The sequence below is a fragment of the Aptenodytes patagonicus genome, chromosome 5, assembly GCF_965638725.1.
Source record: "Aptenodytes patagonicus chromosome 5, bAptPat1.pri.cur, whole genome shotgun sequence".
Lineage (NCBI taxonomy): Eukaryota > Metazoa > Chordata > Aves > Sphenisciformes > Spheniscidae > Aptenodytes > Aptenodytes patagonicus.
This window is the reverse complement of record NC_134953.1, coordinates 38211313-38239152: the sequence shown is the minus strand read 5'-3', so window position 1 is coordinate 38239152 and position 27840 is coordinate 38211313. Positions and strand designations below refer to the sequence as shown.

The window sequence follows — 27840 nt, the reverse complement described above, 5'->3', positions numbered from 1 at the left end:
TTCCCAGAGCAAAAGTAGGGTTTATAACAATAACCACACTTGACACATCTTTTTCTTTTTTTCTTATAAAACAAACAAAATCACCATGAAATATTCTCATTAATTACAGAGATTATTATGAGTTAAAAGCAAAACAGAAGCTCCTCATGCATCACTTCTAAAATCCTTTTCCCCCTCTCTGTGGGCTGGAGGCAGAAGTTTACCGTCTACCCTCAAGGGAGGGGAAAAGGGAGCAGAACATTTTTAAGAGCTTTCTTTAAAGTGTGTGTGTGTATGTGTGTGTGTGTGAGAAAAATTCATCACTACAAATCTAAAATGAGGTTACTCTTTAAAAACTTCTAAACTAAAGTAACAAGGGACACTAAACAAACTCCTGAAAAGAGATGGTAACTCAATTGCTTAAGGTGATATAAATGGCTAGAGGATGCTGATAGCATGAAGAAATCGGACTAAACCCCTCTCATCTCTAGTCACAGCTCTTCATCAAGTCACAACACATCACACTACTACCACTCCCCCTCCTCATCACATTGAAAAAATAAAACCCACCTCTAATGCTTTTAATGCTACTCAAGTTTGTTGAAAAATAAAGTTTCATTTGGCTGCTGTTGCTACTTAGTGTCTAGCTTGGCCATTTCTTGCACATAGATGCCAATGCTTTCACTGTCGAAGAGCAGAAAGTAAATGTTCTTCAAGGAGGAAGAGCTGGTGCCGTCAAAATGGGTGGAAATAGCTCTTAGAGTCACCTGGGCTGCCGTCTGTTTTGGGAAGCAGTTTCTATGTGGTAGGGGAAGAAAACAAAATAAGTGAGTGTCAGCTATCTGTGCAGCTATTATGTACACGTGATGCTGAAAGGAACAAGCCACAGCTGTACCAAATACAGGCTGCTGTTAAGATAGTGCCAGTTGCAGTTTTGCAATGTGTAAATCCCAGAAGCAAACCCCAAGGTTTTGATAGCAATATTCATCTGCTGCTGTATTAGTTTCCTTGCTGGCATAGTTACTGTTTTCATTTGCTTCTACTTTTTATAACCACACAAAGTTTTTTAACACTCTCCCTTAGAATTAGACTTTTCCATGCCATGCTGGGCAGGCTAAAAAGTTGAAGGGATGATTATTTTTTTAGTTGAAAACTGAAAAAAAGAAACTAAAAAAAACCAACAAAAAACCATCAACTACTTAGCTGACTTCCTCACTCTGTCATTAAAAATACTTTGCTTGAGACTTCAGTGAAAATAATTGAAATTATTTATTTGAAATCACCTAACCCCAAGCCAAATTAAGGCCAAGGCGCATTCATTTTGATGTAATTTTGATAGTAATTTTCATTATGATAGTAATTTTGATAGTTTTGATAGTAATATTCTCTAACCTAAAATCTGAAAAGCTAAAAGCTACCAGTCTTTACAGTAAGTGGACTTTTCAACTGTGTTGACATCTCTTGGGGCACCTGGCCCACATCCTTGAGATTCAAGCTTCTTGGCAGCAGCATTTTTTCCATCTTAATCATTCTCATACACCTTTTTCAAGTCACAAAGCCATTCAGCTGTAACACAGTTCCTTCGCCCTCATCTCTGTGCTACAAGGGAACTGGCTGAGAGCACATTGCAAAGAGCACAGGTACTATGAAGGTCAGGTGCTTTGCATCTCTGTTTATATAAAAATATGACTGCTATAATACTGGACAAAATTTCAAGAACTGTTCTACAGTTTGACCTTGATGCCTATCTAATGAAATACTCTGCCTTGCAGCATGCTCATGCTTAGGAAGTTCTCCACATTGTTCTACTTGTCTAACACTAAACAGATTCCTTGTCCTAGAAAGCATCCCTTCCTGAAGCGATACATGTGTGTCTCTGCCACTGACATCTGGAGGGAAGGACACTCTCCTGCATTCCCTGCTGGAGTTTCTCCACTGCCTGACAATGCTTGTAATAGTTCTGCTGATTTTGCACAACAGTGAAGAGTGTCGATGCAGTGCTTGCTACATGAGCACGTAGGAAGCCACATACCTTGGAGAGTTTGGATGAGACTTTACTGGGACATACCGAATTGTTTGAAGGTGAGTTAAGACCGAGCTGAGATTTCAGACGGGTCTTTGGGCATAACTCTGCTGGCTGCTCTTGAGTTTAATGCCTCCTATTTAGATTCTACTGCACGATAATGCTCCAGAGGAAGTTAGATCCATGCCAAAAAAAATTGACCAGCACAACCTAGCCCACGTCCTTCCTCTGAAACAGGATTACATATAACTTTTCTGCTTCTGAAAAAAGTTTGTCTAACCTATACTTAAAGATCTCCAGTGATTGGGCTACATCAGAATACACAGATAAGCAATCCCAGTGCCTAACAATACTTACACTTGAAAAAATATTTCTTTTAATAGCATCCAGAGCTGCCTTTGCAGTGTTTTTTTCTTTTTCCCCCTCTCTGATAGCACTGTGATGTGCATTTTTTTTCCCTTTCTAAGTTTAGTACTACTCACTTCTTACTCAATTTCATGTTAGTGATTTCAGACTACTTATCATATTTATATTAAAAACCATCCAAAAAAGAGCTTGGAAACTAGTCATCAACAACTGCTGTATCCATATTCACCTAACCCAAATGATTACTAGCAAACACATTTTCCTACTTTTAGTCCCTGGACAGCATCTGCAGCAACCCAGCTAATATGCCTTTCTGGCAGCAAGCTATTGATAAGGACTTTTTGAAAATGGTTTTCAGTTAATATATATCTGCTTCACAGCACAAGTAATTTCATCTAAACTGCATTTCTCTACTTTTTAATGTCAAAATCATAGAGGTGAAAAGCCCTGGCACAATTGAGATATCCCACCTATTGCTACATTATATGTTACTGTAAACAGTCCCTAAGATGGGACAGAGGAAAGATGAAAATTCACAGAACTGATACAGCATAATTCCTGATCTACCCAACAAAACCAGCATTTCTTGTGCAGACATGTAGGTGGAATAAAATGACAGCAAAACCATTAAGTCTTATTTGAAAAACTCTGCCTTTTTTCAGACAACTTTGAGGTCCTTTGATAAATAAAGTGTAAACCAGCAGCACCTGGTAAGACTTACTCTATTTTCTGTTAGCAGGAGTAATTTTAAGAGCAACAGAGAGTGAAATGGAACTAAGCAGCAGAAGGATCTGCACTAAGACTAATGTTCCAAGACTGGATTATTGTTAGATAACGCTCATAGGAGACATGAGAGTCTATAGAGACTATTTCTATCGGCATTAAATGCTACAGTTCATTTTTGAAAGCTGAACTTTATTATTAAAGAGTGGTAAAACAATTTATCACATTTTGCTTTGACTGAACACTATAAACAAAAAGATCTGTGTATAAAGGAAGAAAAATCATTAAAAATTGCACTGCCCCTCTATTTATTCTTTTGTCCTGATCCATAAAAATCTTATTTTGTCTTGAAAAGTGTCTGCGTAAAAATGGCATTTTCACCTCCTGTGTATTCAGTGATGTGTGGTGATTTTACTGATCAAAACGCAGTTTTACTTTCATTTTATTCACTACCGGGCCAACACAACTGGACTGTACTATGTACTCTACTCTTTGGGCATTACTAACAAAATCAGTAGTTACATTTCAAATTAAACATAAGTGTGCGAACTCCAACACGAAAGAACAACTTCTGCAGTTAGCAGGGCTTGTGTAAGGTTTCTCGTGATCAGACCAAGCAAGATTAACGAACTGTTGGTTTGAAAAAAAAAAAAAGAAAAAAAAAGAAAAAGGTTAATACTTTGGATTTCTTAGTCAAGCACATTTTATTTGCTAGTTATTGAGAAAGAAATGTGTAGTTTCACAGTTGATGTCATAGTTCCCTTTTTAAAGCAGAACTACATTTGAGAAACATTGATTTTCTTTTGAAAGAAAACATTTTGCGTCACTAGTCTGTTTAATACCTATTCTCAGGATGACTTAAGTGAACACCCTACATTTACCTAGCTCAGGTTGCATCACTGTTATTTGCCTTCAGTATTATGCTGGTATAATCTTACTAGTACAAATGTAGTTTTAATAAGATTCACCACAGCAAAATGAAGGGACATAAAAACTGAGGTGGTGCAGGCCGATAGTAGGAGAATGAAAATTACTGCCTAGCAATAGAAAACACAGCAAGTCCATTCAGCTCTCCTGTGGGTTAGCTAATTTCTCTGTATAAAGGCTTTCTGGTCGTTCCATGCAAACACTGCACTTCAAGCTCCTTTCATCTGGAGAAGCACGGTGTCAGATGGCACCTGCCACAGCTGTCTCTGGAGGCAGGGTCAGCCCCTTTTGTGCCACAAACCAGAGGATACCTCTCTATCACAGCAGCAGCTCTCTGACAGCTAATTACACCATTGCTACCCGATACAGAATCCTCCTATGCAGAAAGAGTCATACCTGCCACTGGGAAACGGGGGGAAAGCCACGGACTTCAACTTCTTGTCTTCTGCAGCTGTTAAGCAGTTCTTTACAGTCTCTTCAAGCTGCTCTTCACACTTGTCTGAGCCCCACTGTGGGATGTGACAGTGGATGACAAACTTTGCTGCTAGGCCGCTAGACTGAGTAAGTGCAGCTAACACAAACGAAAATATAACATTTAGTTTTGAATAGAAACCACCCTGCAATGACCTCTCAATCCAATGTACTTTCTTAATTACATTACCTCTTCAAAGAAATACATTAGGGATTAAAATATGCTACAATGGCTCACTTGCAATCATAATCTGACTGTCTCGTCACTACTTTTGCGATCAATTATTATTTCTTTGGAGACCAAAGAACTCGGGGCTCAGTTGGTCAACACATAGTTATTCAATAGTATTTTTTAGCTTTCTCATTCAGCATGGCCCCTCAATTTGTTTTATGCAAAGTATCAAAACCCTGCACTGAACACAGTATCATTAATCACCCAATAGACATTTCTGCAGTGCTGTCACAGCCTTATCTGAATGCCTTACACAAATATCCTGCATCATCATTACAGCTCCAGAGTGTTAGGGAGTAATATTTAGACCCACTTCACAGCTGGGTTATTTCAGACAACGACATGAATATCAAAGATGTTTGTTGAAAGTCTCCACCAGTTGTGTCCAATTAGGAATCTCAGATTAATTTTTCAGAAAGCATAATATTTCTCCAGGACCTGCAGAGTCCACAGCATGGCATCAGTTTGCTTTTGTTGCAGTTGTGACCATTAGCACTTCTGAAAATCTGGGTCTCGGGAATCTCAGGTTAAACACCCTGAAATTAGCTGTGCAATTAATGCCCAAGGATGAAAAACTTGGATTTATTCACTTGTCCACCATCACAGAGGAATTCTGTCTAATGCTTCACTGTGCCACTTAAATTTCAACCAGAAGATAAATGTCAAGCCTTTAACCATAGGGAGCAAATTGACTGAAAACAACACAGGTATCCTGTGAGCAGCACTTGAATTCAAGCCCATTAGGCTTGTGTTTGCAGTAGACCTCCAGTGATTAACAACCATTTATTACCCCTTGCCTCAAAACCAGTAGAAGGGGCTATTTCAAACATAACAACACAACACAATGCTTAAGAGCGTACATTTTCCTATCTATTAAATTAAGATTATCTTCTTTCCTGGGACTGGCTTAACTGCATAAAAGGAGTCTATTTTCTAGTTAGGTAGTGATGTTGACAGAGAAAAGTAGTTTACTTTGATGTTATGGTATATATTTTTGATTCAATGCAAAAGTGAAGCAAAGTATCTCATACAAAATTTTCCCTGTCATTTGAGGTTATAAAACTAGGCTATTCATTTAGGAAATTTTAAAAACTAGACTACTTAAAGCATTTAGATTCTTGGGTATTGAGATACTAAGCCAAATAAGGCACTGGAAGATATATTTTAACTTCTCTCCATCTGCCCTCCAGCCACCTTCAATCCCTATGAATTGGTTTAATTTGTTGACGAAGGAAGACATAATCTCAAACCCCAAACTATTCACTGCTACAGATGTGTTAAACATTTGAAGGGAGCTCTTCTGTAATCTGTATTTCTATAATGTAGCTGTAGTACCTGGGAGAAGAGCAGCAATTGCTCTTCCAAAAAGCATGTCAGTTCTAAAGATCGTATCGCATCTTTATTTGTGTTCAAAGTAAGGTAATTGTTTGGATTGTACTGTTCATCAAATATGCATAAAGCAGGATAATTTATAAACTATCACTGTTCTTATACCTCTTATGTTAGACTGAGAGCTGTTTCTGATCCTCACTAAGGAATGCGTTACAAAAATAGGACAGAAAAGATGGCACAAAGGTGACAGCACAAGTTTTCCTTAATTTTTGAGCTCTCACAGACAGAAATTGCCTAAGGTATATTAATCAGCCTGCTGTAACTTAATGGTGGCACCTAGAAGCTCAAACGCTGGATGCGCACAGCACACAGGTATCCTATTCTTCCTCCTTTTTTTTTTCCCCTAAGTAGGCTGTCTGTATCAGCAACAGCTTCGAACAAGAAACAGAAACATCTACATCACATAAGCAAAGGCACATATATAATCAAGAACAGATCAAAATGTCCAGAGAAAAGAACATATGGAATGAGCTCCAAAAGAGTGTAGAGATACTACACTCCAAAAGAGTATAGTATCCTTTTTACCTTCAGCAACTTCCAAAGGTCCTTGAGATTTGCGAAGCTCTTTCACTGTTTCTAAAAACTCTTTCCCTCCAGCCTTTTCCAATGCCTTGCCTGCAAGGACACAGAGCAAAAGGCCTTGGCTTCAAAGTATCAGCATAGGAAAAAAACTCTACGTTATTTAAAAGAAGAATATTGTACACATATTATCCTGTTTCCCTCTATCAGCAGCAGCTGAACTTTATGTTTACCACTCGATCTAGCCACAGATAAAGTTTACTTTTTATTGGTTTTGAAAATCCCTGCATGTTAGTACTGGAAATTACTTTAGTATAATTACCTGTAACAATGCTATCTTACTCTGTCTTATGGCTAAAATAGTGAAGAGTGGGATTTTCAGGACTCAGATTTTCAGCCTCCAAAATTAACTCAACATACAAAACCTACTACTTTCTGAAATAAACACAGCTAATCCAAAAGCCTGCTACTGGATTCTGTGTCTCTCTATGCAACCTACTGCATATCTCTTTTTTACCTCCCTCTTGCTTCAATTTCTGTATTTGTACACCAGCAGTAATAATATTTCCTTATTTCACATGAGCAGTATAAGGCTTTGTACATGAGTATTTCTAAAGTATGTAAAATCCTACAATGAAAAGCGTAATTAGAAGAGTTATTAATATATAATTTTCTTCACAGAATTTTCAGAGGCAAATGTAAAAATAATCCAATAAAGACCGCAATAATGTTTATTTACACCTTTGCTGCTCATGTGCTTCAACAAATTATCTGTGTTTTGATTGTCATAAGCCATCATTTAAAAAAAGATAAATTAGTGATTAGCCTGTTATACCTAGGCAAATCCAGCCTGATTTTCAGAAGTGTTTTAAGTGATATTTTATGGCCTGGGGAAGATTCAGATGAAACAGGACGGGATCTCAGCAGGCAGCTAGTAGACCAGCTACTGTTCCAACTCTAGATCTGTTTTTAGTGCGTGTAGCAGAGCCTCACCTATTTCCTCCTTGAGGTCTATTTCAGCAGTTGTAGGGTGAACAATGCCTTCTACCTTCATGGAGCCAATATGGCTGATGTCACTCTGTGTCAGAGAAAGCTGTAAAATAATAATAAGAGAGTAGAAAAAAAAAATAGTAATCTGAATCATTTTCATACCAAAAAACAAAAAATGAAAGTAGGCTGGATTCAGTCTTTCAGAGATCAGTAGTTTTACTGTGTTCAATATGTGTGATTCTGATTTTTAGCCTTTAATTAATTAGTACACCACTCAGATTGTTTTGTGATAAGCCTACAGCTTGGGAGCTTGCTCCAGAAGAAGTTACTGCTAGAAAATTCATGTTCTAGCATCACACTTTGAAGAGAAAAGGCTGACTTTGGAAATGCTTTTGTTTAAAGAGAAAAATACTAAAATGAAACAGCTTTTCTCCTGTAGAAAACACTTGCCCCCAGTAAACTACTGTAGGGACTGAGAAGAAGGGCTGACACTATCCTGATCTATAAAGGCTTCACCACCCAAGTAATTAATTTCCCTTTGACTTCCTGGCATAAATAAAATAAGGAATGCTTTACCCACCCACACATCTGGATACAGGAACTGACCAAAACTTGATGTCTTAAGGTGCTCAAAAAAGGCTGCTCCCCAGATTTCACAGCCTCATCACTTTGAGCAACAACAGAGGACAGTATACCATCAGTACAGGGGGCTTACGGAAGCAGTTTCAGGAAGAACACTTCTTCCAGATGACCTTACTATTGGAAATAATAATAATAATAATAATAATAATAATAATAATAATAATAATAATAATATAGTGACTATATCTCCATAGTTAAATCTGTAAAAAACCCTCCAGTTTCATTCAGAGGGTCCAAAAATTAAGGAAGGCAAAATCTTTCCGTCTTGGTGAGTACAGGGGGGGAAAAAAAAAAAGGGACAGACAGTTGGCTGGACACCAAGGACGTGGGTATTTTGGTGGGACAGTTTTGTAATTCTGGCCAGGCAAGGTGTCACAGTCTGTGCTGAGATGGAGAAGTAGGCATGCCCTGCAGCTCTGGTGAGCTCCTCAATTTGAACAGTGAGAGAGTGGCGCCCCACAGCCCACTTTCAGATGGAGCATCCAGGCTTCTGGCACAAACCAACATGTGGAAGCTCTGGGCAATCCTAGGACCTGGCCCAGAAATACTCTTTTATAAATAGTAAATAGCCTAGAAGGTTAAACCTGGTTTGGCAGTATACCAGGCACAACGCATCCAAGTCCAAACAGAACAAAACTCTAAAACAGCTTAGGCCAAGAAATTAATCAGTATGGCTCTCTATAGAGAAGAGAGGCTGACCAGCATTATTGTTGGAAATCTTTTATCTGCAGACGTATTTTTTGAGACCCTTTACCAGGCCCATGACTTGAGTGAGTTTTGGCCTTCAATTTGGGACCACTAAGGAAGAACGTAGAGAAGATTTTGTACTGGTGTTAGATCAAAAGCATCCTCCCGTTTATGCTAGGCTCCACTGCTGTGATCCCAATCTGTTATAGCTTTGTATTACCTTTTGTCCTGGCACAAGGCTCTTGGAGGACAAGATAGTGAAACCATCCCCAGGTCCATCTTCAGATGTTGAATTTGAAGCTCCTTCTTTTTCATTGTCCTTTTGTTTGTTCTATTTGGGAGGAGAAAAAAGCAAGAACTCTCAAAGGAAAAAAAAAAATCAACATTTACCATTATTCAGTAATGGATAGATTTAATCAGTTACTACAAATCTCATCTTCTCAGATCAATAAATATATTACTCATAGCCTTTTAATCCCCAAAGATTATGTAACAACAGCGGTCTTCACTGTTTATATAATGCTAAAACATCAGTGGTTCATCTGAGGCATTACATACGTTCGTAGTCACATTAAGAATTGGGGCACCCACATCCATCTGTAGTTTTACTAACAATTAAGGTTGTATTTATCGGTGGGCATGTGCTAGTTTATTTTTGCTGCTAACAGAGTAGAGCTCATACTAAATCAAACTTAGTAACTTAGTAACCCAGTCAAATGCTCCAATCTGAAGGAAAAAACAACTTTATGATCTGAAAAAAAATCGTAAGTCTCAGCTAATAAATCATAAATCTGAATCCATATTGACAGGAGCGAGCCATCACACCTCCATACAAGCAGTCAGAAAGACAAAATGAAATAACTAATAGCTGAAGTTTGAATGCAAAATCCCCTTTGTGGGACACACTCCTTCATGCAGCTTAGCTCCAGGAGCAGCAAACCTGTTCCTACCAGGGCTGCAGGAGCATTTCCTCACATCTCTCAATATTTGCTTTAAGGTATGTCAAGAACCTAACTCTTCCTAACAAGTCTCAAACTCTGCATGTGCACAATTGAAAGTAAGGTAGCTGAGATCAATACACAGAGGCATCCTATTAAGCATCCCATTAAGCAACACTGTTTTCTTTTTAAAAGAAAATTTTTCTGCATATTCTCAGCTATGGAAATGTATTAAAGCTTAGAGGCTTCAAGAGAGATGTGCTTAACACAAGTTTAAAAAGCTTAGGCCAGAGCTTAATATTGTTTACTCCTACCCAATCAAAAATTTAGCAGTGTTTTAAGATGCATGCTCTGGAATGACAAACCAAGAGCACTGATCTGGGTTACTGCTTTACCAAATTAAACCATTTTGGATGGTGACAGTGGATGGGCAACCGTAAGGGAAGGTGCAGTGGTCAAGTTCCGGTTCCTTTATTCTTCTTGCAACTCTTTTAAAAACCATTAACAACAGCACACCTAAGAACACATGAAACAAAGAGCTTGTCAAAATGACATTTATGTACCATGTCAGGACAAGTTCTCTGGACAGTGAAAAATCTTCAACAGCAATTCGGCAACTGTACAAGGCTGAAGGTGTGACATCTCTCAAGTAGAAAATGTTTTAAAATACAGCTTCCTTTATTTTAAAAGATAGAGTTCACTGCCGCACAGTTAGTGTGGAGATGAAGAGATTCTACACAGTTATCAAGAAAGTATTGCAAAGGGTGACATGGAAATCTGAAAAGTTTCCCTCAAAGCTTTAAAGGTTTTTGTTATGAAAATTCATTACAAAATACTGTGTTTGCCTTTATTTCTAAAGTTAGAGAAAAAAAAATCCTGGTGTGTCTATTATCAACTCCTACCTCCCATTTCCAGTTGTTACAAACAAACAATGCAGAAGCGCTAATTTATTCCTCCTAATAATCTTAGTTGGGTTTGATCCATCCCCTCTCCCACACCTCTGGAATCCTGCGTCTGCCTCATGCTTACCTTTTTGGGTGTCCGGGCCTTGGTAGACTTTGCCTTCTTCCCACTCTTTTTGTTCACCATGGATTTCCTTCCCTTCTTCTCAGGAGTAGGTGAAAGGATGGTCTCAGATTTGCCTTTGGCACCCCGTTTCTTGGCTAGAAGTTCTGGCTGAATTCTGGGCAGGACACCTCCACTTGCAATAGTCACACCTTTTAGCAACTGCAAGGAGAAGCAGTGTAAAGGAGCACATTACAGATTCTCTTAGTCTGCACTCAAGCTATTTTTGCTGACTACATTACACATATGCAAGTAGAGTCCACACTTCCCAAAGCATTGCACCTCGTCCCTTTATCATGAAAAAAAAACCCCAAACAAAAACTATGAGGGAGAAAATCCACAATAACAAGAAACCTGGCAGGTCACAGCAAGGTCAGCCAACACATCCTGGAGAACTCCATTACTGTACAGGTCAGCCAATCTTCTCTCTTCCAGTGCTGGTCTTTCTGCATACCTGTCCTTGGTGACTCACAAGCAATGAGTGAGGGTAAGAGAAGATGGTAAGTGCCTGCAGGCTACTTACAAAAATGATTGCACCACAGCCCTGCTCAAAGAAGGACTGGTTGTAGATCCCTTTGGCAGGGAAACAGATTCAGTGAAAGCAAGCGTGAGCCCCAAGAACCTGCTTTGCAGAGGCGAACAATAGGAATGGGCTGTGATATTAGGTGGAGGACAAAATCTGGCTAATTCCTAACGGACAACAGTAGATCTAGTCCCCAGTTCACAGGCCAGTGACCAGCGCCACAGAGCAGGGAATTTCTCTGCATGCTTTTCCCTCTCCTGGCCTCTGTTTTGACTTTTTTTCCCCCTTGACTGGAAACAAAGCCAGATGACTTCATGGGCACCACATTTTCATTATTTAAAGCAGTCAAATTAAGTGCAGGAATCTTTCAAAGTGTGAATGATATCATCCATCTTCACGTGGGGCCAACCAAGAAAAGATCCTCTGATGCTGACTGAACCTTTCCAGCACCACTGAATGCTACAATTCGCAGCCCATGCCATGATCTCTCTTCTCACTCAACAAGTTTTGCAGAAGTGATCCCAGAAGTGATCCTCAGAGTCAGAGCACCGCAAACCACAGTCTGGGTACTAATGGGACCTGGGCAGACAGAGGGCGAGGCAGTCCTGGAGGCAGCAATAGCAGAGAGTGAGCCAGATCCTTACCCAAGATGGGCCTCACAAACAGTATAATAGAAAACACACATTTCTACAGCTTTTGGGAAAAGGTCTTCCATATGGCACATTTTCTTTAAATATTGGATGTCCCTGAGGAAAAAATTAAGCATCAGGTTTACCCACTTCAAGAGGACTCACAGGCTACAAAAGAAGCAAAATTTATATCCAGAGGATTTAAGATGGGATATCTCAGAACCTTCTTTTTTGTTTGCTTTTATTCAAGTGGGCACAATCTTGTCGTCTTCTGCTCTAATAATTGTGTTCTCATTCATGTGTTAGACTAAACTGTTTCTAACCTTCCATGGTAGCAGCTTCATTCATGCCACAGCATGTAACACTCGCACTGAAATGTAAATGGGTACCTGATTCAGTTCCTCATCATTTGCAACTGCCAGAAGGATGTGTCTGGGGGCAATTCTTCCTTTCTTGTTGTCTCGTGCTGCATTTCCCGCTAATTCTAGAATTTCAGCTGTAAACACATTGAGATAAAAATGAGTAACAAAAATGCAACTTATGTACACCCTATATACACATTTTACATTCCTTCTTAATATCCATTTACCTTTTCGTGGGTGTTTCTCAATTTAAATGGTCTTTGCTACAGAAAGACAGAAACCAAACCACACTCAATGTATTTGTAAATTTACGTAAAATAATTTGTCCTTCCTAATTCCCTAAAGGACAGCTAGCAGAAAATATGCTAAGCTTGGTTCACATAACTTCTTTTACAAGTCCCAAGTCAGAATTCTCTTTCAAAAAAACAAGAAACACCCTATAAAAATGTACATCAGCAGTCCAAAATTTAGCAGTAAGCCTGTAACAATAAAACAGTAAAGCATGCAATGAAACCCCAAACCTAATACAGACAGTTCTGACAAAACAGCAAGGATTCTCAGGACCAGGTAAGACAAAGACTGAGGTGCATTTAAAGAAATACTTTGAAAGCCAACAAACTAGCCAGGCAATGCTGCAATTCTGCATTAAAGGGCATTGAAAATCTGTGAGAAGGTTCATTTCAGAACAAGATGTGAAAGGTTTGACTTTAGAGGCAAGCAGAAACAACATAAGAGCTTCAATGCATGAACTATTGGTAGAAAGTTCCTTCTACGTCTCCGGGAACAGGAGGTCACTTCAAAGTAGTTTCTCTAAATTTGCAATAACATTTATACTGTGACTGAGGTCACTGAGCTTTTTCTAATTATTATAGAGGAAACAGAGACACGTCTTTCTGAGTTTATTTAAACTGTAGCAGTCAGTATAACTCATTAACTTACACAGTTTGGCCCCTACTCAGGAGTTATTTCTCATGTAAGAACTCTACTGAAACACTGAGAAGGAAGGAGAAGGGAATGTTTTGCTCAAATAATCATAAAAATCATAATCACGCCTTGTTTCATTTAAAAAGTATCCACTGTCCCTGCCTTCTGGTTTTTGTTTTTGTATTTACATCTGTCACTAACAGGGGTAAGAAAGTTACAGCCCATCAGTGTCCTATTAATGATATCTGACTCCTTTTTATCAACTAAATAAAGAACTGTAACTTATAAAAAGAAAAACTTTCATGAAAAATCTAGCAGAAATCTACATAATGCTCTCTGGCTAAAATCCAAAGGATTTCAACAAGAGGTTTAGCTCGCAGTTCATGGGAAAAATACAAGCTTTCAATTTGACTTAGTGAGAATAACAAAAGTGCATACTTGTCATCCAGTTTTCACTACTATGCAGCATACATACTTAACTGAATGTTGGAGATGTAAAAGCCATTGTTTAGAATTACGTGCATATTCGCAGTGAATTGTCTAAGAAATAGTGTCTTTTGAAAATTTTCACAATTATTCATGCAAAACTTTCAAGAAACATTATCAAAGTTGCAAAGACAAGCACTTAAATTTTAGGAAATATTAGAACCACGGTTGCGATAACTAGGCCACTGCCATGAGGAAAACGCAGAGTGCAATCGGATGATCAGAAATAGTATCACACCACAAATACACACTAGGCCTACATTAAAAGTTACGGCAGCAACCTCGGCTCTGGCATTTCCTAACTTTGGAGTGTTTGACTTGGACTTTAAAGAAGAATCCTGCATAATCCACCTACATTCACCCCTATGGGGGATGCAAAGCTAGAAGTTTCAGACCCAACTCTCAGACCTCTGCCAGTGGAGCTAACGCAGCAGCAGACAGCAGGAACAGATTGCCATCCATTGTGCAGACCAGCATAAAGCAAGAAGAGAGACTCAGACTTCTCCAGTGGGTTTTGCAAGATTGGTGCTGATAGCAGAGGAAGATTGCATCAGGAAAAAAAAAAAAGCAACACATACTTACCTGTGTGGTAACTGAAGTTCTTTCAGATGTGCCAACAACAGGCACATCCTGCTACCTGTGTGCTCACCCCACTCCCCCAGGTTCTGGGTCCTTTGGCCAGCAGCATCCTGATGGTGCACTCAAATGTCCTCTGCCTAATGTTAAGAGCAAAAAACGCAGAACACTCAAATGCCAGCCCTCTACCACAGAACACCGGGAAGAAGGGAATCCAAGGCAGAGAAGATGTATGGCAGACTGTGGAATATGCGTATAACTTATCAAAGGATGCCAATTATTTGCATTGGTAAATAATTGCCTTACCTCCTTCTAACGATTGGCTATATGCATATTTTTCTAATGTTGGAGGCAAGGACTCAGTCTTAAGAATATAAAATGGCACTTGCAAAAATGCAACATCAAATCTGGAGGCTTCAGTTATCACAACCCCTGCTGATAAGAACAGATCCCTAAAGAAACTGCTTTATATTTCAAGCAGAAATGTCTTGACAGCTGAGGTTACCTAAACTCTAAGGAGACTAGTCTGAGAATATAGCTCCTATAAAGAAGTCCTGTACTATAACAAGCTCTCTTGAAATCAGGCATCTTGATATTCTCAGACATAAGTTGGTTTTACTTTACGTCCTCTCAGCAGCAGACATTAAGAATTAAAGTGAAATCTGAAATAATCTTGCTTCCCTCAAGATTCAACATCCACACAAGATGCCTCCATGCTGGAAGCATAACTTCAAATTCAGACCTCTTCAGTGCAGATGGCTAAAAGCTCATTTATGCACTCCACAGTTCACCTTAGCCTCAGATAGACATTGAACATATGTCAACAGAGTAATGCTCAGATCTGTCCACTGACTCTACACAACACTCAGTCTTATTAATAGAGCCTTTTCTCCTGCTTGATAAGCACTCGGGACCAGGGAAGAACATAATTGTCTTCCAACCGACACAAGTGGCAGCCAAGCTATGACCTGAATGGGATTACATCTTCTCATCCTGTGACATACAGGAAAAAGAGGTTTCTTTAGCTGATGGATCAACAGATTTGGAGTATCTGGGAACTAAAAGCATCATAGCCAGGCCAAAGCTATTTGTTCAGCTGAGCTCAGCCTGCTTTTGTGAAGTGCTCAGCTGGACTGATAAGAAAGATATATGAGAACTACTGACAGCAGAATCAGAAAGATTTTAGACAGGTTATCTTGTTTTCCACTTCCCCTTTAGGATAAGTTTTGACAGTTGCTATTACACTACCATGTACAAATCTACCCAATAATACCTTTGCTCTGAAAAGACGTATCAGATGATGGAGTCCTTGGTCCTCCATTTGCAAGCGGAAAAGTATCTGCTCAATTTGTCTCTTGACGGCAGATGAGTGAAACAGACAGAGGAGTATGCCAGCTGATGTCCTTTGAAGGAGGAGGCATTTGCTGGTGTTGTGTTCTGCCCTAATTTAGAGAAGATGGCTTTCCATTGACATCTTCTGTGAGTTCCTCTGACCAGCACACCAGTCACATGTCTTCTGCTTCCTAAGCAAGAGGCATCTGTATTCCTTGCCTACATTTTGGGAAGGTGCATTATGGGACACATGCAGTTGATGTTTGATTTAGATGATGATGACTGTAGTCAGCCCCATGCACACTCAGAGCATAGTCTGGCATGCGTCTGTTGCAAAGTCCATAAATCCAATGGGACCGAGGCCAATTTTTCGTGGAGTTTTAACTCTGAAGCCAGTGGAGCCCAACACTGTTCCAGTAAACACAACCTTCTGGATAGGAATTAAGCTGCAGTTTTGCAATATGATTTTCAAGCCTAAGATATAAAACAGCATAGAGAGATTATAAAAAAAAGCCTTAGAACACTGATGAGATCTTCTTCACATTAGCTAATCAGTCAAGGTAAAAGTACCTCTTCTTGGGATACACTGCGGTGATTGCTGGCATTTTAACAATGGGGTTGATAAGGCAAAGTGCAGATTTGGCGTTGATAATGGCTGTGGGGTGCAGCCACAATCAATCTTGCATACACAGAGCAAAAATGGGGATCTAGTAGCTCACGACACAGAACACATACCAAAGCCAAAAGGCAGTCTGAACCACATGGCAACTGTGAGTAATGATGCTCAAGATGTATATGCACCATCCGGATGATGCTAGTCAAGAGGCTCAGTGCTTCAGGGCAACACAAACATAGGCCATCAACAGACCACGTGCATGGCTGATCGCTCACAGGAGAATCACTGCTCCATGCAAGGCCCTGGATGAATGCAATCAGACAGCTCTGGTCCTGTTTGACTCTTCCAGCCTCATCCACCTTGCCCCTATCCCAGCCATGACTTGCTTTCTCAGCTCCATAGCCCATTCTCCTTTCCTTGGCAACCCACATCTGAGACTTCTATCTCAGTTGCCTTTCCTGGACCATTTCCATTTCTCCCGTCTACTCTTCTCAGTTGTAATAATACTCAGGCTCAAACTTCCTTTCTAGGTTCTTCATTATCAGCACCCCCTCCATCCAATCCTTGGCCTGTGCCCTATTTTTCCAACTTACTCTCCAGCTTCCTGGAAGGATTTTTGGATGCCCCTTGCCATTTATTTGCCCACTGGTCATCAGTTTAGCTCTCCCCACTAGCCAGATCCATCCCCGGCTCTTTCTCTAACATCAATATACTTCTCCCATAACCATCATCTCCCCAAAATGTTATGATCTGTTCCCAGTCTCCTTCTCTGACCAATGTGGAACCTGTTCCCAGTCTCCCAGTCTGCTTATCCAGTTAATTCCAGCCTGCCCTTCCCACCTCACGGACAGTAAGTAGGATTAGCCTCTCCTTCAACTTCTTTTCATGTACTCCCTGCCTTCAGTCCCAGACCTCTTGCCACTCACTTCTGTGTGGCTTTTGCCTTCACATCAGAGAGCTTCCTCCCCTGTGCTGCCCGGTACCACTGAGACCAGAGAAAGCCCACTCCCTGCTCTCAGTGCTGTGACCAGGAGCAGCCGGGGACAGCAGTGAGAGGGAAAGTCCTTCTGAGCACCTGTAGCCACGGGCTGAAGCATTCTCAGCCACTGCGTGGAGTGGCCCATACACAGTCCTGTCACACGTTGGAGCTGAGAGGTTGAGGCATGCTCCATCACTCTGGGGGGATGATGCATAAACAGTCTGGGCAGCACTGGGAGCTGAGAGAGGCTGGAGCATGCTCAGTGAGGACTAAGTCTTTGAAGATTTTAGCTGTTAAAATCAAAGTCTCTGCTGAGCATGAGCAACCTGTGATTTTTCAAAGTTACAGCTTGGCCAAATAAAGCAGATTTCTCTGAGATGGCAGTGACTACCCTTTCCCTTTTGTAAAGCATCAAGTCTCTGCTCAAACACAGAGAAGCACCCAGGAGTTTAGAGAAGTTCTGGTGAATGTTTTAACATAACAAAAACCCATGGTTCAACCTGCTTCTGTGAAACAGTTAAAGAACCAGACTCCCTTACTCCCACCCTCCCAGATTTAGAACTTGAAGCAGTTCCCCTGTACGAAGGCTTTCAGCCTGAGTAGCCACCATTTCATAGTTGCAAGTCCATGACAGAAAACTGGAATTTGTAACAGGAAGTATCAGGCAATGTTAAATGTTACCAGCTTGATACATAATACCCTCTTTGACGACAGCCTTGGAAAACCACATTTTGTTTCTAAAGGCTTCCCAAAACCAAAGACTATATTCACACATACATATTAGGAATAACTAGATCAGCAGGGTTAGATGTTGCAACACTGTTTTTTAATTGAACTAGCCACCTTTGTAATCTTTTCAAACAAAACTCTGGATAGAGCACAGAAACTTTGGTTTGGAAATACTGCTACCCACAAGCAATAGGTGTTTGCTCAGAAACACTACTCCATTCTATTACAACAGATACAGAGTTGGGGCGAGAGGGGGTTCTCCCTCTGCTGAGCCAAGCAGCTTAAAATAACATTCCCTTACAATTTACGTGGGCCCCTAGCCTACACATGTAGCAATTTTCTTGCCTGGTTGACTACACATTCTTTTTTTCTAAAACTAAGCGTAGGCCCACACATAATCTGCCCTTTCCATATTAATGATTTAAATTAAACTGCACTTACTAGCCAGAAGCAGAGCCAAGCTATACACTGTTCTAGTTCACATAATAGGTAAACAGTGCTGCGCTGTATGTTATATAAAGATGACCACAACTTGGTCTGCACTACCAAAGTGCTGCATATACCAGATGTGCTGCTGACAATTTATTACTACACCTTGTAATAATTGCCACAGCTCAGAACAAGCATCTCCAAATGCTTACCCTAGAAACTCCTTTGAATGCTATGGATCCCTGTGGAGTGGGAAAAGAAAAAAAGTATTCCTCCCCAGACTGAAGGTCAGCAGAATCATTATGCAGCACATTATTCAGTTATAAAAGTTAGTGCAATTTCCAAAACCCATGTAATATGGTTTTCATCTTGCAATACCCAGACATCCAGAAGTCTGCAGATGACTTCTAAGCGATTCACAATCAATGATAAAGCAAACACACCTTGCTATAGAGAAATTCATATTTATGACATTCCTGAAGAGGCCTGAACCTCCAACTAGAAAACATACAGAGGCCTACCAACAAAAACAAGGTTGAAAATCACTGTGGTAGAGCTATGAATCCTCCATCTCCACCTTTCTCCCTAACTCCCTGCAGCCTCTGAAGCATCCCTGATGAGTAGCACTCCATGTTGCAAACAACTAAAACAAGCTCTGCAAGTTGCAGACTTCCCTGGTACAGCACAACTGCACCAGCTCCACTGAGAGAGAGATTTCTGCAGTTACAAGATTTCATTTTTAATGTATGAATTTGGATTGTGCAAATATGAGTATATGTATGTTCTTAATGAAGTGAAAGATCGTCTCTAAAATCACTTAGAGAACTGATCTTTCTCTATGATGAAATGATCTTAATACAAACATGTTTGTTCTCACACAGTAAAAAAATAAAATAAAAATCAAATGAGCAGAAGAAATGATCACCATCTTGGATTTTGATTCTGCTTTTCAGTGGTGTTTTGCTTTATTTTAAAACCAGCTCCTTTTCTGGACTTCTCTCTTGAAGGAACTGGGGGTGAACATAAATGCAAGCTTAAACATTTTGTTTACATTTCTTCCACATAAGCAATACTTTTTCACTCCAACTCCAGAATTAGCCTCAGAAAAAAAAAGAAAAAAAAAAAATTGATTCTCATCCTGCAACTAATCAGCACAAATGTGGAAGTTTCTGTAACACGCTATTAGGCATCATCAGAAATTTAACTTATTAATAGTGAAATTATCACTATTTCAGATTTTCTCTACACCTTTGAAAGGAAACAGTGCTTTTATTGTCTGGTAGTGAGAACAGGCTTTCATGTGTAAAAACGACAGCAATGTTTGCATAAAGACTGACATGCTGTTACATGGACAACCAGGCTCCATGCAAGCTTGTTCCATGCCACTCTGGCAATAAACTATGCTCCTGAAACACAACCCACTCAATTAATTCCATCCAGGCTTGTGACTCCTCACAGATTCTCTAATGCACCTCAGTCTTGATCTGTAACACCTAAGTAACCTGAACCAGAATCCTCTCTCCACTGGGCGTTGTAACAATTTGCTAAAGTGCTATTTTCCATAATTAAATAAGAAACCGAGCAGATATGATAGTAGGACAGTCTGAAATATTGCAATACATCACAGTATATTGCAGTATATTGTATCACCATGTGACACCTGCCCCTTCCTCTGAGGTCAGTTTCAGAAAGGAAGGGAAAAGAAAACTCAGGGTATGTGGGAAGATTTAAACCCTGACACAGTTTCTTTATACACTTAGGCAAGCCAAAAGGATTTTTAAAATACAAATGAACAACCTCCGTATTTCATAACACTTTGACACTGATCTGCAAGGAGAAATGCAGCCAGCGAAACAGAGTTTGTTCACTTAAAAAGCACAACAGATGTACAAGGTGGGTTTGCTTTTTTTCCTCCTGTTATTCACATCCAGGTGTATCAAAAGCCTAATTCATATCAGTTTTCTCTTGGACAGAAACTACCTAGATGCAACTCCTGACTCTGCAAAGCAATAAAAAATAATCCTTCCACCTAGTGACCAAGCATGGTGCCTCTAAAGGAGAAAATTTCCATGCACAGCCTCTTCAAAAAGCAAATTAATCTCCTTAGCATTTTAAGCAAATTTCAACAAATGCTGCACTTGCAGAGCCTGACTTTCAGAAGTGCTGAACACATTTGTATCCCATCCCATGGATACCCCTGGCTTCCGTGTGTTATCAGCACTTCCAGGATCAGGTTCTTGGTTTACCTGCTAGGTACTCTATGACGGCTGCCATGTAAACTGGTGCTCCAACACCTATCCGGTACTTGTATGTTCCTTTCTTTAAGTAGCGCATCATCCTCCCCACAGGGAAAATAACGCCCGCCCTGCTTGAGCGTGAGAGTTTGGACATTTTCTTCTTCCCACTTCGGCCCGACATCTTGCAGCTTTGTGCTTTTCAATTTGCTGGTGATTCTTAGGCCTTTGCTCCAATCCAAAGCTGCAAGAGAAAAGAAACGGGATTGGTGTTCAGCATGTGAGAAACATCTTTATAAATTATCTTGTTCTTCCAGAAGAAAAAATCCAAACCCATTCTCAATACCTGTTAAAGCTGAGGCATTATTCATTAAAAGTTGAATAACTGGAACATTTGCTATAGCTTTTCTTTTGACTACTGCACTGTCAGTGTAGCAATATCACAGAAAAAGTGGTTTGGAGAATATAAAAAGAAAAAAATCAAATGTACATTAAATGAATCTTTAAAAAACAAAAACAAAAACAAATCACACCAAGGCAGACATCTGCAGCATGGAAGATTTCCATGCTGATTGTTAAGTTTAGCAAGTTATAAACAGCTGAGAAGAACTGGCATAATGGACAGCATTAAACAAGCTGAAAAGCAGATACTAGTGCCACCTGTAAGTAGAGGAAGTCGTACTGCTCACACAGAAGATAAAACCTACCTACAAACACACTGCTGCTTCACAGGTCTTTTATATGGGGAATTTCAATGCATGGCTGAAGAGAAGAAGCAGGCAAGCAGCTATTCTTCAAGCACCTCCCCTCACGCTGCTCTGGCCTCAGGAACTGAGCCCCAGGGGCCAGCTCACAGGCTTCACCGCTTTCATAATTTTCCCTGGATCACCTTCACAGCAGCTCCTGGGAGCCCCAGAAGCCTTCCTCCACAGAGCTAAGGGGAGATCTTTAATCTCTCATCTTAAAAGGACTGGCTACCAGGTTTTTCTGTCCATCAAGCTCCCTGAAGATGTGGTTTTTCCCTGCATTAATAGCCAACCTAGTCTATACATAGGAGCAAAGAAAACAAATCTCATTTTCTCCTTGTTTTCCTAGCAACAATGAGATTGCAGGTAAATGGACGACAAACCCTGGAGTCAGCCACTCCAAAGTGTGCATGCGGTCATAGTTACACCCCTAGTTCTCACTCGCAGTCATATAATGGGGAAGTTTTAACTCTGTGTCCAAAAATTGTTTTTAACTCCATTTTGACAGCTGCCCTGGGAGTGTCCTAATTATGATCCTGGTTACAACACAATAGATCAAGATTCACTCCTCTGAAATAAACCTGCCACAGATGGTATTTCTGTCAATGAAGGCAAAGCTACTTAATTCCCAGTATTCATTCACCTCAATGAAACAAGGAAACAGAAGGAGGGAGATAATTTGAAAAATGTTACCATTACTTTAGGTGATACTGTTAAATCTTATCATAATCTGCATTTTAAATAGCCTTCAAAAAAAAAAGAAAAAGTCGTTGACACCACTGCAAGCCCCTGGGAACAATCAACGTTCATCCGAGGAGGGCACAGAAATCTGTGTTTCGTTCTTATCCTGCTTATTACAAATCAAGTCCATATACAAAGAGGGTCACCTGTCCCATACAAAGCCCGACATTCACAGAAACCAGCTTATCCATAACAGCCAAATTCAAGGGTGGGTTTCTACGATAACCTAACTTGAACACAGTTTCATTATGATAGCAAGGAAATAAAATCACCACAGGGTCTGCAGGGATCTATAAAACCCTGGCGTGTCCTTGTTACCAGCCAGATAATTTTTTCTTTCTGCATGCAATATATTATGTGGGTACAATAACAAAAGTTGGGAAAGATTAAACTAGTAAACCTATCAGACATGGACACCTCAAATTGATGCTGCTCATTATCCCACTCAGAGTTCCCTGAGAACTGCCAGCCTGGAATCACGAGTGGTGGTAAAAGAGCTCATTAACTGCCACTTGCAAGTGCGCATTAAAGGCAATGGCCACTTCAAACAGATACAAGTGGAAAAAATTCCCGAGCAATCCATTAACTGCATTGATGCAGGAGTAAACAGTTGTGTAGGACACGGAACAATTGCTAGGAAGCAGCTCTGCTGATTAGGACCAGCAGGTTACAGTGGGGGGAAAAAGAGCTGTTGTGAAAAGGCAAACCTTGCACTAAGGTGTATAAGCAAGAGGACAGCCAGCGCTGAGCTGAGGAGCTATGTCCAACCGCAGATACCGCGCTTCAGGCATGTGGAGCAACAAGAATCCAGAGGAGGGTGATAAGAACAATCAGACGTCTGACACAAACTAAAAGGGAAGGCAAAAAGAAGCCAGGAGACATGATAATGGTCTTTAGAGACATAAAAGGCTGCTTCAAAGGTGGAGGGAGTAAGTGTTCCCTATAAAAGTGACAGGAGAAGAGCAGGACTCTTACAAAAGCTGGGTAGCAGGGAGGAGAGCGGAGCACTGGACTCAGTCAGACGGGGAGGTGGCAGAATCTTCCTGCCAGGGCAACTTCAAAACAGCTAGAGAATATATGTCAGAAATGGCACAGGTAGCGTTGGATCTGCCTTGGGACAGGAGGCTGGATGAGGTGATCTCTCAGGGTCCCTTCCTCCAGCCCTCTTGCTCAATGAAATTTGCAATTTGTGAGAAACCCTTTATAAACTTTCAATTTCATATTATGCTACCGATTAACCTTTATAAATTGTCCTTTTCAGTTCGTGATAACTGACATTCAAATTAATGAATAAATGTAGGCTGGGAATTAGGTTTCTAGCCATCAGAGGAGCGAAATTCTGGAACAGCCTTCTCTTATAAGTAATATGAGCAACAATAACTCATTTTAAGGTGGAACTTAATAAATGTATGCACTAGGCTACGATTTAACTCCTGCAATACCAGCAGGACAGTTTCATCAACTGAGGGTTCAGTCCTGCACTAAAATCCCTACAGAGAGCCATGCTGAAAGAGTACACCACAAACAACCATGTATCAAAATCATATTAAGCTAACCTCTCATATATTTGCTCCTGTAGTACCAAATCCCAACTGCATGTAAATCAATGAAAAAAAAGCAAACGTCATGAGGTTGCATTCACAGAAAATACCGTGGTTGAACTTGATCTCTGTGATGGAAAATCAAAACATATTTGTATAACTAAGCACACCGCTCTGGGGCATGCTGTTGCATTATATAAATTTCTGTTTAATTAATCACTTCTGGCTCATTCTTCTGTTGCCTCATTGAACTTTCCACCTCTTCTCTACCCCTTTATTCTTCCCTTCTCTCTCACAGCAAGTCTCAGCCATTTTTTCCCCTGCTGCCAAGGCAACCTTTGGAATCCCAAAACATTTTTCCAAATACACCGCAGGTAACAGATCAGGTATGTTTGCGGAATTTTGTGAAAGCCTAAATACAAAAGAGGTTTCAAAACTCTGCTAACACCGTGGCTCGCTCTCTCTTCTTTGCAACTTACATGGACCAGGTTATACTGGGGAGTGACATATACAACAGCATGTCTTTGTCTTGTCTTGTCTCCTATGGGAGGCGATTTTTGGTAGGAAAAGCAAGCTGTGGCATAGTCACATCTACTAGAAGACAATTCCTGTGGACCTGGACAAAGAAATGTGGTATGCTGGGGTTGCCAACTATCTACGCTAGGCACCTTGGAGGGTGGACGCTAAGGGAATGGTTCACAGGCTCAGGTGACCGTCAGTCCTTGGGATCTCGAAGCTCTCTTGCACAGAAGAGCTACGCCTGGTCTGCAGCGAGGCCCCAGGGGTTCATGCCCTGCTGGTTCATTCCTCCCACAGGCAGGGGTTGGAGGATGCACATCAGCTCAGCCCTGACACTGTTACGTGATGCACTCTCCTGAACTGCTCCAAAGCTGCAAACAGAAGAGCTACAAGTTGAGCGCTGCTGTCCTAATTGTTCTCTTCAGATGACACAGCTAAGCGTCAAGGGCTTAGCAGTTGAAAAGCACTTGAGTCTACCCACATTAGTTCCCTCACTGCCAGCTGATTCATTGTCTCTACGTTTGCCCTTATAAACTACAGTCTCCATTAAAAAATACAGCCATGCCATTTATGTGAAGTCCATCCTCACTGAGTCAGAAGAACTGCATCTATATCTGGCTACCATGACATCATGAGGCTTGGGCAATTTAAAGCAATTAATGTTTCCAATCCCTTAATTGGTCACGGCACACTCCTACTCTGCCATGACTCCAACATCCCTGTGTTGCTATGGGGGATTTAATAGCTAGCAGATCTCCCAGAGCTCTCTACAATATGATGAAAATAGGGTAGACTTTTGCAAGCTTGGTCTTCCTCTGTGAATTAAATCTTCTTCAGAGCCCAAAACAACCAGCAGCACTTTCCTTCTGCCAGCTGGAAAAAGAGCTCTACCTCCTCGCTTCTCTCAAGTGGGTCTGCTGGCCACTTGGAGGATCCCTCCACCACAGACGCTACCACCCCATTTTCTTCCACCATGGTTATCAGCAGAGAGTGATGACTGCTCCACAAGGACACTGGAACAAGAGACCGCCCTGGGACATTCCTCTCACCATTGCGCAATTTGCATCCCACACCACATCCTGACAGATCAAGGATTACCAAAGCAACCTTAAAACCACTTTCCAGTCCTTCCTACATGGACGCTCAGAACAACAAAATCTCATAATCATCTTTAGGTGCTAAGGACACGTATCATTTTTAGAAAGTAAGAATAACCTGCAGACACAGAAACAGATTGCGACTTCCAAGTGAGCCTGAACTTGAAAAGCTGGCCAGCAAGCAATTTCAGAGATTAACATGTCAAGATCTGGCAAGAAAGCATGGATGCACATCAGAAAGTTCAGTGCAGTACAAAATGCCTAAGATACATCAAATCTAAATTTTTCTCTAAGAAAAAACACTGAAAACAGTAAAAGAAAAGAAAATAAAAGAAAGCTTAGTTTGCACAACATAGCACCAAAACTGTTGTAACACTGGTGGAGAAGTGGAACTGGCTGTTCCCCTTCACATCCCAGATCATACACAAGACAGAAGCAAGCTAATAGCTACACCAAATATGAAATGCATGCTAGCAACTAGTTATCACTAAATACTTGAGCAATGATTAGGTAAATTCCCAGTCAGATTAAAACAGCTGGCATTGCAGCTTATCCTTCTGGACTTTACAGGTGGCTACAACATCATCTGGCAGACTAAAATTTAGCACAGTGTGCCAAGTGCCCTCCCTCAGACAACTAGATGTTCAGAAGCAGACATTACACTGGGAGCTTCACCAGAAGCTCACACAGGCTAAAACGCTCAGGCACAGCTGGATGCTGACCTCGGTGGCCTGGCCACTAACGCCCAAGTCTTTGCAAGGCCTTGTACCGGAACCATTTCTACCGATTTTATTCACCAATGATGCCTCAGACACCATTTCCAGATGGTTCACGTGTGCTTGGCATCTAAGAGTCCTGACTTCCAAATATTGAGAAAACTTGAAGTCAGCAGGCAAAGACTGCAGTCAAGGACTTGCAGGACTATCAACACACCTGCACTTTCCTCATCTCCAGCTTAAGATCTATTTGAAAGTTAGGAGTTGACAAGCAATCCAAAGACATTATATCTAGGGGTCAACTTAGACTGTGCACTCGTATACAAACACCACTTTGTGAAAATAACTCAGAAGACCTAAAGCAGAAGCTTGTTACTGAATAAATCGGTAAGGCACAACCAATGCACAAACATAGCGCTATTCAGTGGGCAAGTGGTATGTCTCCTGGACTCGGCCTACTCCAAACCGATAGACACAGTGTGTTCCTACTGAAAGCAGCTTCACGAGTACACTGAAGCCAGAAAAACCCAGGGGTCCTTGCAGACGCAGCTTCCCCTCACAAACTGCAGAGGCTGACCCCCGTGGCACAGCACGGCTCGCAGGCTGAGAGGATGGGCCTCGCTATTGACTCAGACTGAGTCTTCTTTTGACCTTGCTGAGAGCTGCCGAGCTCGCGGGAGCCAACCCGGTCACCACCAGGCCCCCGGAGCCACCTCAGGGCCAGGCAGCCCGACCCCGGCCGCTCAGCGTTGCCCGCTGAGGAGCGCGGCCGTTGGCAGCCCCGCCCCGCGCACACCTCGCGCACGCCACGCCGTTGCCTGGACACATCCGCCCCGCCCACTCCCCTCAGAGCAGCGGCGCGCGCGCCCATTGGCCGCCCGCAGCGCCGGGAGCGCAGCCCGAGATCGGCGGGCACCGCCCCGCCCCGCCCCGCCCGCTGATTGGCCAGCGCGCCGACCCCACCGGCGCGCGGGGCGGCCGCAGCGGAGCCCGGGCTCAGAGGGAGCGCGCTGATTGGCCGGAAGCCGGTGAGCGACGGGAAAGGGGCTGGGAGTGTGCGGCGGCGCCGCGTGCGCGCTCTGTTGCCGGCCGCGCAGGCGCCCTGAGGCGCGGCGGAGGGGGGAGTGGCCGTTGGCTTTCCCGCGCAAACGCTCCCCCCCGCCCTCCCCTCAGCGGGCTCGCTCCGCCGTCACGGAGGCTTCGCTCGCTGTCAGTGAGAGGCGGCGGCCGCCGCCAAGCACGTCCCCGGAACGGGAAGTGCTGCGGCTTCGCCTGGCTGCGGGGTGAAGGGGGAGGGAGGCAGCAAGCGAGCCGCAGGCGCGCGGGGCCCGCGCGCAGCCCCCAGGGAGGCCTCGCGCCCTCCCCCCCCTCCCCCCGGAGCCGGCCCCGCGCGCGCCGCCGCCTCGCGCCCCAACCGTCGCCCGCGGCGGTTCCTCCCCACAGCCGCACTCCCCCCTCCCCCCCACGCCCCCTTCCCCTCACGGCGGCCGGCCGCTGCCCCCGCCCCGGCCATGGCCGGTCCTTCCCGGGCGGCAGCGGAGAAAGGCAGCAGCGGCGGGAGGAGGAGGTGGGTCGGGCGGCCGGGAGCGGGGAGAGGGAAGGAGAGGAGCGGGCCTCGCCGCGGCCCCGGAGCCCCCGCGCCGCCGCTCCCCTCACCTGCCGGCGCCCGCCGCCGCCTCCTTCTTCTCTTCCCTTCCTCTTTTTTCT

At 42.2% G+C, this 27840-nt stretch overlaps 1 protein-coding gene across 1 annotated transcript; it reads right to left on the bottom strand.

The window, feature by feature from the left end:
- Nucleotides 1-47: 47 nt before the first annotated feature.
- On the bottom strand, nucleotides 48-27840 carry MACROH2A2 (macroH2A.2 histone). The gene is made up of 9 exons (XM_076339408.1): nucleotides 27790-27840; nucleotides 20786-21017; nucleotides 12496-12602; nucleotides 10919-11116; nucleotides 9172-9282; nucleotides 7626-7725; nucleotides 6639-6728; nucleotides 4415-4589; nucleotides 48-777 (listed from the first exon to the last, which is right to left on the bottom strand). The coding sequence occupies exons 2-9, from the start codon at nucleotides 20955-20957 to the stop codon at nucleotides 612-614; spliced, it is 1119 nt and encodes a 372-aa protein (XP_076195523.1). The 5' UTR covers nucleotides 20958-21017; nucleotides 27790-27840; the 3' UTR covers nucleotides 48-611.